General features: G+C 37.1%; 1 protein-coding gene across 11 annotated transcripts in view; it reads right to left on the reverse strand.

The window, feature by feature from the left end:
* NEK10 (NIMA related kinase 10) overlaps positions 1-12,262 on the reverse strand; it is a 239,037-nt gene that overhangs the window by 34,565 nt on the left and 192,210 nt on the right. For 8 of the 11 annotated variants that reach the window (XR_013447948.1, XM_078072515.1, XM_078072550.1 and 5 more), the window contains 2 exons: positions 11,510-11,547; positions 11,270-11,410 (listed from right to left, as the gene is read on the reverse strand). Coding sequence is in view for 10 of the 11 variants with exons in the window: in XM_078072515.1 (XP_077928641.1) it covers positions 11,270-11,410; positions 11,510-11,547 (179 nt within the window). In the remaining variant the exon portion in view is untranslated. The remainder of the gene's footprint in view (positions 1-11,269; positions 11,411-11,509; positions 11,548-12,262) is intronic. The other 3 variants (XM_078072551.1, XM_078072548.1, XM_078072543.1) reach the window with 1 other exon arrangement.

A 12,262-nucleotide genomic window follows, 5' to 3' on the forward strand; every position in this document is an offset into this window, starting at 1 on the left:
TGTGTTCCTTGTTGAAGGTCATTTCCAAAAGACTTGAAAGCTACTATTGGAGAAAGTCTATAGTATTACCTCATGCTTTCTTTCTTTCTCTCTTTTTAAATAAATGGTGACACATCATAAGGTTGTGCTACAATTTTTTTTTTCTTCTTGACTCAGTCTGTCATGGAGATTCTTTTTTATCAACACACACAGTTCTAACCCATTCTTTATAACCACTATTAAAGAGTGCTACATGTTCTGCATGCATCATAGTTACTTCAGCCACTTCTATCTCAAAGGGAACTTAATTTGCTTTCAGTCTCTCATGATTATAAATGATGCTGCAGTGAGCACACATGAACATGCCTCATTGTGCATTAAGTACAAAAGGTCTCATGGGGAGATAAGGAGAAATCAAATAGCTGGGCCTCAGATATACATATTTCTTATTTTAACAAATACATATTTAAGTAGCTGAATCAATATGCACTCTGACTGGAAGAGAAGCCACTTTTCTACACCTTAATCAACACTATGTGTTATCAAACTTTTCAATTTTGCCAATCTGACTTTGTTTTATTTTGTGTTTACCTAAATGCTGGTGAGGCTATTGTACTTCTTTGGTGAATTTCCTGTTTGTGTCCCATGCTTCTTTTTCTTATTGATTTGTAAATGCTCTTTATATAGTCTAAATACTAATGACTTTACTGTATTTTATATATTAAGAGTATTTTTACCTAATCTGTTACTTCTTTTCAATTTAAAGGGTATTTCCCATCCCTGTCACCTAGACTAAAGGTAATTTTTAGTCTTAGGTACTACCAGAACAGTCTCTCAGATACCCACTGCTGCTGTAAAATGGCAAGACAGGATCCCATGACCAGTTCAGCACTCCTGGGTCCTCTGGCAGGGTTACTGAGATGTGAATAATCTCATGAGTTAGGAATGGAGGAAAAAAGGAAATGTGAGACTCAGAATGATAGTTCTATATACTGGCTGTACTATTTATAAACCCTCTTGATTTCCTAAACTACTTCAGCTAATCCTGGGTATGAGAACCATGAATCTCCCTCTTCTACCTGATCAAATGCTCAAATCTTTATATTTCCTTACATCAGAATGTATATTTATTTAGCCCTTAATAATTTTAGGAAAACAAAAGTGATAAAAATTCACATAGGTACTGTTTTTAAAATTTTTATTGTGTATTTAAATATTGATAATTACCAAATTTGTGGTAAATGTTAGCCATACCATTCTGATTTTTAAAGCATTCTCTCTCAATAAATCTTTCAGATCAGCAAACTAAAAATACTATGCTTCCTAACTTTTCACAAAAAAATGCAACACATATTTATGTTGATAATTTTGTCCTGAGTATTTTTATTAAAATAATTTTCTCTTAAAAAAAATCACAGGGGCGCCTGGGTGGCTCAGTTGGTTAAGCCACTGCCTTCAGCTCAGGTCATGATCCTGGAGTCCCAGGATCGAGTCCCGCATCGGGCTCCCTGCTCGGCGGGGAGCCTGCTTCGCCCTCTGACCCTCCCCCCTCTCATGCTCTCTCTCTCTATCTCATTCTCTCTCTCAAATAAATAAATAAAATCTTTAAAAAAAAATCACAGAAGCTGATTATATTTCAATTCCCATCATATGTAGTATGCCTATGATTCATATCTATGTAGTTCCTACTGCAAAAGATAGACAATATTTGGTCCCATTAAAATTTACATGAAATCAAAGTTTAAAATTGACTCAATTTTAACTTCCTTTTCTAGTTTTATTATATTAGTGAATTTAATTAGTGGATTTAATTTTAAAACTTAAAAGGAAACTACAAAATTCCTTATAAAAAGTAATTTAGGGGCGCCTGGGTGGCTCAGTCATTAAGCGTCTGCCTTCGGCTCATGTCATGATCCCAGGGTCCTGGGATTGAGCCCCACATCGGGCTCCCTGCTCACCGGGAAGCCTGCTTCTCCCTCTCCCACTCCCCCTGCTTGTGTTCCCTCTTTGGCTGTCTCTCGCTCTGTCAAATAAATAAATAAAATCTTAAAAAAAAAAAGATGCCTTAAAAAAAAAAAAGTAATTTATTCAAAGGTATCATAAATTTTTAAAAGTAATTTTAAAAGTAATATTTGTTATCTTACTCTGGCAAGCATGACCCTAAACAGCAATTTTTACCCCCCTCTGGGGTAGTAAGTAGGAGGATCTGGAGGAAGACCAGTGCTTTTTTAGCATGAACTTGGGGCAGACACTGGGAAGGGTTTTACATATTTAGTTTCATCTAATCCTTGAAAACTTCTGAAGGGTAGTTGTTCTTATTTCATCTTACAGATAAAGAGAGTAAGATTAAATGGGGCACCTAGGTGGCACGGTCAGTTGGGCTTCCAACTCTTAGTTTTGGCTCAGGTCATGATCTCAGGGTCATGAGATCGAGTCCCACATGGGGCTCCATGCTCAGAGCAGAGGCTGCTTGAGATTCTCTCTCTCCCTCTTCCTCTGTCTCTCCCTCACTCATGTTCTCTCTCTCTAAAATAAATAAATCTTTTTTAAAAAAAAGAGTGTCAGATTAAGGAAACTGTCCAACAAGATCACAGAGCAGGTGATGGCTGGACCATGAAATGAGGTAGGTCCTAAAACACCAAGTGACTCAGTCTAGACAGGAGCTGAGGGGCTCCCACTTCTCTTCCTGACTCATCACTAGGACAATTCCTCTGGTTACCTCAAACATAAAATAATACTTATGCTCCTTCCCAGGCCTCAAATACTATTTCTCTTCTTAAAAGGGTCACTATTTTTAACATGATGTTCTATCTAGGCCTTTGAACATTCAATGGATTAAAGATTTTTGGAAAGCATCTAGATGTATTAAACTGGAAATAGGTCTTTGTAGTCTGTGCAGTATACTCTCTCTGTTTTTTTTATCTCATGGCACATTACAATAGCCAAGTTAGGGTCCCCTTTCTGGTGCTTTGAGACTTGATTTATGCTATATATCCAGTCTAATGAAACTACCATTCACAACACAAGCCCTGAAACTGTTAATTACTACAATTTGAACAAAAGATGGATTACACTGTATTCTTCAAGTTGACCAAGATATAGTATAACCTCCTATTTTTCTGAATTCTCTCTGCTAAGAGTCAGGAAGTTTTGAACAACTGCAGAAGAGAACATTTTGGGCAGGAGCTCCCTGAAGAAGCAAAGACTATTTTTGCTCTATGAATGGGGCCAAAACATATATTGGCTTTTCTGTATTTGACCAAATACCCCATTGAAAGACAATGCAACCCTTTAAATTTTAGTATAGTAAACAGATTTACTCTCACCTCTTTCCTTAGCTTTTGTAAAATGAAATAAAGTAGCAGAATTGTAATTCAGATCTACAAATGTTCAACAATCTAACACTACAGCCAGCAGTGTAGAGGGTACCAGAAGTTCAACAAAGGATATTGCACTCACAAAGCGTTCATGAAAAGTTTACCCAGAGAACCACAAGAAGGGGGATAGAGAGTTGATGCAAAAGTTACATTTGAGAAGACCATGGAGAATTAGTAAGCCTTTAATAAGCATAGGACATGGATTTGGTGTGAGGGAAGGTATACTTGAGTGGCAGCTTCTGAGTAGAAGAAACAGTTTTCAGCAAAGGGCAGGAGTCAGCTAAGTGAAGGCCACATCTGGAGAACAGTAAGGTGTCTAGTTTATCTAGTGTGCCCTATAATAAAAAGGTACAGTATTGAGTACAGCTAAAGAGGTAGCCAGGCACCATATATGATGGTGAGGACCCATAAGGGAGACTGTGTTTCAGGAAAGGTGATCTCATGAAAAGAAGCCCAGAGCTGAAGTCAGAAGGCCTGGTTTGGAATAGCATGTGGTGACCATTGGCCCATGAGGAGCAGGAGCCAAGGACACTGCTGAAGACTGGATCCCCATTACTGGGAGGATGACATCCCATGGAAAGTGAGAGGGAAGTAAGGGAGAGGATGACGACTAATGAGCTTAGGCATGGAATCCTTCCCAAGACTGACCAACACTTCCACAAGCAAGTAGAAATTATTAGGAAGAGACTTGAGAGTCTGCACCTAGTCACCCCCCTTCTGCCCCACCCCACCCAACCTCCTCCCACTTCCCCTGGTGGCATTTCCTATAGGATGGCAGGAAGCTTCATCAAAGTCTCAGTTCCTTTTACTCACTGGGTGATTAGACTCTTTCGCCCCCTTTCATTTGAATCTTCAGAATCAAGCCGTTTAAAGGTCAAAAAAGCAAGGCTGCTTTGAAGCCCTTCCTTCTTGAATTCTGGCTTAATCACTTTTACAATATGCATCTCACATCCTGTTCAGGTTTAATTTGTGCATGTGTGAGGATTAGGGTTTTCCCCACTTCCAAACTTGTTATCTCTTTAGTTACTTTTTCAAACTGTAAAATATAATCTCAGGATTTTTAAGGTCGAAGTTCCTAGAAGTGATTATATAATACACAAGGAGGATGCTGTGTGGAGAATTTTCTGCTGCATTATTTCCCACACTTATTTTTGACTTCATGAGCCTCCTATTGTCAAGTAGTGGAGTGTGAGGCTAGCATTGCCCAAGATGGGGTGGCAGGGAGGAACCAAAGAACAGAGAGAGTACATTTCTGGGCTTTAAAAAGCAATAGTCTAAATAGAAGGCAGAGAGATTCAAAAGAATTGTTGCTGAACAACTCTCCCTCCCATCCCCTGACCCCCCTGCCATAAGACAAAGCTTCTCTGAGGAGGGAGGACAGAAAGACCAGAAGAAAAGAAATCTCAGAAGAGACTCAAATCCTAGCTTACTTCACGCAGTCTGGGTGGGGGCAGGAGGAGGGGAGAGTTGGATGATGGAACTCTCTTTAAGTTGGGGATTCAAGAGTGGTAGGACTGTAGGTTTGGTCTCCATGGGGAACTCTGAGAGCTCTGGTCATAAGATGTTCGCTGTATCACAGCAAGGAGTGGGGTGAGATGGGGAGATAGCTTCCCAGGGTGTCAGAGGCAAAGAGGGCCTACTGAGTTCCCAAGTCTCCAGGCCCAGAGAGGTGGGGAAGAACTGGCCAACCCTCCCAGGCCCCTGAGATGGTGAGCTGACAGAATGAGAGAGCATGCGCTATAGAGGTCTTGCTTTCATTCATGGCCACAGATGGAACCATAGACTGGGAACTGGAAGTCAGGTAGGGCTGTGCCACTACATTCTTTGGATGCCAATGTGGAAGGATAACCGTATTCAATAATCAGATCGGATACCAGCACAGGTGGTCTCATGATGCCAAAAATACCACTCAGGGAAGAACAGAGAGAAGAGCAATCCTCAGTCTGTTTGATTTTAAGCTGACAAAGAAATCATCAACACATTGAAATTTACCTTTAAGGTAACTGACTATGTGTTCTGATATGTGGAATGGGGGCTCAATATAAAAATTCAGTTTAGTGCTGGGAAAATATAAAAAGTTAGATTTTTGTTGCTGAATTTGTGGCCTAAAAATAGCATATGCATTTGGTGTAGTCCGTACAGCCTGAGTTTTCTCCATTGACTTAGTTATTTCTTTCACTATGCTACAATGACTATGCAAGTCATGCTTGCTCCCTTTATTCCTCCTAGAGGGAACATTTTTTTAAAAAGTCAACTCTATTGATGTAACCCAGAATTCTCAAGAAGAAAATATTGTGGTGCGAAAACACACTATGTTCAGCACTATGGCTACAAAGACTAATCAATCAAACTAAAGAACAAAACAAAACAACACAGAAAGAAAAGATGGCATACCAAGCCTCATTCAATTACCTGAATAAGAAGAATTTATCCTAGTCATGGAGAATAGGCAAAATTATTATTGTTTGATTCTTGAACATCATGCTAGAGCATTTTCTGATAACTCCATTTGATCCCAGTCTAATACTATTGGGTAATGTCCCAGTATATCTAACCAATAATCCACACCAGTAAAGGTACAGGCAGTTTCCAGCCTGTAGTGATCCTGATTAACCTGCAGAAATTGATATATTGGTATGACTTTATAGACTGATCAAGAAGTTAATTACAAAAATGTAATAGTTTTATCTCACCAGTCTTATGCTCAATTTAACAATGTTATTTCAGCTTTTCTTTCTTGGCTAACTATACAAATCCCCGTTCTTCAAATGCTCTTGGAACTAGCTCTTTTATTCTCCATCTGGTTCCATCAATAATGGGTTAAATAAAACTAGGACACTTGCTAAAGAATAACTTTAAGAAGAATTGTGCTTTTGCATTCCAATAAAGTAGAAAACAATAAATAGTTATACAAATTTTAAAAAAATTAATTAATACCCTCTCTAAAGTATCCCAAATAATCTATGGAATCCATAGTGAGGAATGTCAATTAAGAATGGGTGAGGTCTATGAGAAGCCTGGGTGGCTCAGTTGGTTAAGCAGCCTACTCTTGATTTCAGCTCAGATCATGATCTCAGGGTCCTGGAATTAGCATCAGGCTCCGTGCTCACTGGGGAGTCTGCTTCAGGATTCTCTCTCTCTCCCTCTGCGCCTTCCCCCATGCTCACTCTCTCTCAAATTAATTAATTAATTAAGAAGAGGACAGGTGGTTGGGTTGGCTAGAAGAAAGAGGTCTCTTGCCTCTTTCTCATTAATATTGGCTCACTCGTCACCATCCTCAATATTCATATTACTGTATGACAATAATTCAAAGGGGATTGTAAACACTCGGAAACTATTTTTAAATTCCATTAAAAAGCATTAGTAATAGCAGTTTGAAATTTGAGAGCCTTGCCTTTCTCCATTGACTTGATTATTTTACACTGCTACAATCCATCCAAGCCAGTGACCTCCTCTTATTACTACCAGGGGTAGCTTCCTTCCCCTCCTTCTACTTACCCTTTCCCCCAGGGAAAAAACCCACAAGGCAGGGTTGTGGGCTACCATTTAACAGCTGATTTGCAATTTGCAAATTTCAGTCTTAGATTGGAACCATCAATAACTTCTGTGAGACTGAGTATCTCTTTGGAAAGACCTTATTCTACAAGAACTTGAAAAAAAATCTACATCTCCAGGCAGCATTCAACCTGGGACCTATCTCCCTTGGCAGGAAGAATTAGGAAGCAAATCACCACTGGCAAAAGAAATTTGTTGTCTCCCACCCCTTCCCCAGTCTTAAATCTAACATTAAAGTATCATTGTTCCCCATTTTTTAAGTCATCATAAGGTGATTGTTGCTCTCAGTAGCAAGGATAAACAACATTTTATACAGTGGTAGTCTACATCGGTTACTCAATAGGTAGTTTTCAAGGGCCTGACCTCAGAGAAAGTACCCAAGATATATTTAAACTTTACTAAATACGCCTACAATTTGGTTGGGAAATCTAACCAATATATCCAAATCCCAACAAACAATATTAAAAAAGTATATAATTATATGCCGAATTTCATGGTATAGAGAAGTATTGTAAGAATTTTTTTTTTTTTTAAATCTGGTGAGCACTTTATTTGCTGAAAGAATTGCCATGAAATAAAACAAGACAAGGCATGTACTCCAAATCACTTTGGCAACTGTGAAATTTAGTATTAATTACTTTATGTCAATAACTAACTTGAAAGTAAGCTACTGAAGGTTGCTAATGACAAGGACTGGAATATTAAGCCGTGTTCTCTGGAATACTTGGATGAAACACTGACTACTTTATTTAGATCTGACCTTTATGAACAAAAGACAGGTACAAAAATAGCTTCTCAGTCATCTAGTAAGAAAGCATAATTAAGAGCCCAGAAATCATGAAGTGACAATTCCTATTCAAAATGCAGAGCATAAGAATTCCCATATATCAGTTCAGCACCTGGCTGTTCACTGCTGGGAAATGGAAAAGTGAGCAAGGGAGAGGGAAATGTCAGTGTTAATCCAGTCAAATTAGGCCATAGTCTTTGTTGACATTACATGTGCACTTTAAATTTGGGTTTGATTGGTGCTCCCCAAAATTTACATTTGACCCATGCTAATGGCATCCACATTATTAAAATGTACTCTATGTACTTGATAAAGGATACATTTCTCATAATATGTTATGTTATGATTTAGTTTTCACAAATATATGACACCACGTCCTCTACCACAAGAGGAAAGACCTGTTTCTTTTTTAGACACAACACACCACACCACATGCTTTCCCCCATTCAAAATATCCAGTTGTTAGATTGACACACAACAGAGCCAAACAATTATTTTTAAAGAACTGAGTCTCCTAAGGCATGGGGAACTTAATACAGCATAATCTTACATAATAAGTAGAACAGATATAAAACTTTTCCAATTTTATTTTCTATTGATTATATTAAGGAGTAAGTTAGTATAGAACAAGTATGTCATCACCATTTCTCAAATAGTAACTAATGTTCTTTCATAACAAAGAAAGCAGACCTCAGGGTAAGCAGAAAACAGTATCTACTTAGGATTTAATAATATTGTTTTGCTTATACTTCATTTATTTTTACAATTGCCATCTATTTTTGGCCAGGGATTCTATACTGATTTCCCATTTGTAGCAATAATATAAACTCTCCTTTAACTAAATTTAAGTTGAGAAAGTGAGTCAAATTAAAGAAACCTATATTAGGAAAAGAGTTATACACATGATACTCAGAAATGGTCAAATTTGTGCACTTAGGTAATCCATCAGTGACTAAAGTTAGGGAAATGGAGCTAAAATATTTAACATGTCAAAAATGTTCGTTCATTCATTCAGTCCACGTTAACTAGTGTTAATATTTTTATCCATGCAAGATAGAAATTCCTAAGTTTTCATTTCTGTTGGCAAAGAACTGCAAGTATCTGTATATGTATACATCATATGTTTAAAATATGTATAAAATAAATTCTTTACCCAATCTAGTTGGTATTAAAAGACAGAACAGGAGGACTTTAATAAGTGTTAACTTGAAATGGTTCCATAGTTATTTGTTCTACAGAAGTCTGTGTCACCACAATATGAACCTAGAAGTTCACATTAGGAGTACCAGCCTGACAAAATCATATTATAATACAGCCACTTGGTACTCTAAAATCATAGCTCTCACCATTTGTTCTGCCGGAGCATATGGAAAATGATGTTTACATTCTAGATATGGTCCTGGGAGCACACTCAGGTTTTGACAAAATTCTTCCCTCCCTGACAATTTTTTCTGGAACATTTAGATAATGGGCTGTTGGTTATACATAATGTTCCTTTCATCCAAGCATGTTCCTTTCTATCCAAAAAAGCTAAATCAAATGTTAAATAAATAAAAATACATTAATATAGACTGCTTGTAAAAAAAATTATTCATCCACACATTTCAGTGCTTTACCCATTCTGAGTAACAAATATTTAAGATATAACTTACAACTGACCAGCCCAACAGTGTCTCAGGAAACCTTGGTCCAAACTTGTTTCCCTATTGTTGGAGAGCTCTATTAATGTCACCTTTTCATTTTCTTAGTTAGGCTAGAGACACAGAGGTAACAACTGGAATGGAGCATGATTTGCAGATGAGGTAAGCTAAGTGGATAGGGCTGGTACCAGTTGTTGGTGATTTAATAAAGCAACGATAATCCAAACTTAGCCACAACACTTTAAAAAGTATGACTTCTATATTAAGCAGAAAAGTAATTTTGCATTAAGATGGAGAAAAATCAAAGAATTTTTTTTTTACTTGAAATTAGAATAACCCATAGATACCAACCCAAATGTTCTCATATGCACTGATGTGTCTATAATATTAGTAGAAACATAGGTCCTGTATGGGTGAACTTTAGCATTCACTGACAACACTATAGTATATTCTACAATATCTGTCAGTATATTTTAAAAATTGGATAGTCTAACAAACTATAAGTTTAGAAATAGAATATATTACATGTAAACTGTGCTTTAATGCAGTTAGTTTGTTTAAAGGTCAAGAGATCTGACCAATTTCATGGATATAAAATAAGTCTTAAACTGGGCCAATTCAACATGCTCTTTAGGAAAAGGAATTCCTATTATGAATCACAGCAGAACTGTGAATTGCTTAAATAAATATATTTTTCTGCCCTTGCTATTATAAAATCAATCAACAACCATTTTAGCTTCATGATTATATTATGTTTGAACTTACCTTATACCAAACAGCATGGTCAGCATGATAGCTATGGACATCTTAATAACAAAACCATCTTTTTTTGCATCTATGCTGATGGTGTAAATGGCCCCAGACTGTCAATAACTCTTCCAGAGCAAATTTAATAAATGTGAAGACATGGACTAATGTTACAGTAAATCAATTCACATCGTTATGTTCACCATAGGTGTTAACTCTACAAAAGAACGTGAATTAAGGAAGCCAAAATGAAAACAGCATTGAGCAATATTCCAAATTAACCAAAATAGTAAAACAGAACTTTAATACTAAAGAGTCATATATGTATGAATATAAAGCACAAATCACCATACTTTTTCCCTGAATTGTTCAGGCTTAGCTAACAGTTTAACTATTACTGTTGTACTTTGGTCCTCTTTAATAGAAATCTGAAACATTAACTAACACATTCTGTTTTTCCCCAAACCATTACTTTTATGTTTTAAGAATCCATAATATTTAAATTATTAGAAAAACAATGTTATATAATATTGTTTAATCAAATACAAATAGAAATAACCAAGACTATCTGTGTCAGAATAAAGGAGATAAACAAAGATAAACTTCACTCCCTTGTATCAAATAGGTGTAGAGCTTACAGAAATATGAATGTAGGGTGCCTGCATGGCTCAGTTGGTTAAGCATTCAACTCTTGATTTTGGCTTATGTCATGATTTCAGGGCCATGAGACTGAGCTCCGCATCTGACTCTGTGCTGGGTGTGGAGCCTGCTTAAGATTCTCTCTCTCTCTCTCCCTCCGCTCCTCCCCACCCCATTTTCTCTCTCTCTCTCTCAAAAAGAAAAAAAAAAAAAAAGGAAAAGAAAAGAATGTAAAACAATTACTAGTTTTTGTTAGTAGGTATGCATTTTAAGCACGAATAATTTAACTGGTTAACATCCCCACCAAAGAAGAAATGTAAATTTTAGAAAAACAGCCTATAATATCTCAATCAAATAAGTGAACACAGAAAGCATTTTGATACTGTTAAATTGCCAAACTAATAATGGTGGACAAACAAAATGAAACTCTCCTGCTGTTTGTATTAAAATTACCTCCCAAGCATCATTCAGACATTTCAGGCCCAACTATAATTCTGTATTCGCCCATTGTGTGCTTGACATCAACTTGATCTAATAAGTACTACCATGATCTTTGAGACTGCGAAGAATCACAGCGGGAAGGCTATGAGACTGCCACCCCGTCACTAACTCGGCCTCTAGCTCCTTAACGTGGGCCCTGAGCATGAGGGGTGGTACTTTCAGAAGCAGGTCAAGAGGCAGCAAAGCTGAAGAAATAAAAGGGGGAGAGATATGAAACTGTAACATGAATCACATTGAATATTAGGGAGGTATGCACGAATTTGTTACTGCCCACATGAAATTACCTGGTCTTGGTCTGGATCCTATTCCACCAGTGAAGTCCCTGAAAACAGAATTAGGGGCTGTTAGAAGGACTTATTCAACTTGGATTTGACTAACATTGACTGAAAGCCTATACCTTACTATGGTTTACAATATAAAGATAAAAAAAAAAAGATTATTTTCCTCAAGATGCTCTCAAAAGCTTAATAAAGAGGAAAATAAACCCATTCAAACCCATAGCAGACCTCACATTCTACTGGCACATCAAAGAACCCTGTCTCATCACAGTGGTTTATAAGCTCTAAGAATAATTAAGAGCCTACATCTTAGTGTCTTGGATAATTTTCTTATTATACTTAAAATCAAAATGATGATGTTACATTAAAAATAAGTGTTTGGGGCACCTGGGTGGCTTGGTCAGTTAAGCACCCGACTCTTGATTTCAGCTCAGGTCATGACTCTGGGTCATGAGATCAAGCCCCGAGTTGGGCTTCGTGCTCTGCGGGGAGTCTGCTGGAGATTCTCTGTCTCCCTCTGCCCCTTCCCCCTACTTGTGTGCTCTCTCTCTCTCTCTTTAAAATAAATAAATTAAATCTGTAAAAAATATAAGTGTTTAAAATTTCACATGTAGTATTTTTCGATGCTTTGTTCCTGTCATCTTAAAAAAGAAATTATAACACTTCCTATGAAAGGAGATGACTTTTGCATTTAAGAGGATTACATTTTTCCTTAAGTTTCCAGTGTTATTAACATCACTTGTTTGCCTTGCCCTGAAA

The sequence above is a fragment of the Halichoerus grypus genome, chromosome 1 (genome assembly GCF_964656455.1).
Source record: "Halichoerus grypus chromosome 1, mHalGry1.hap1.1, whole genome shotgun sequence".
Classification (NCBI taxonomy): domain Eukaryota; kingdom Metazoa; phylum Chordata; class Mammalia; order Carnivora; family Phocidae; genus Halichoerus; species Halichoerus grypus.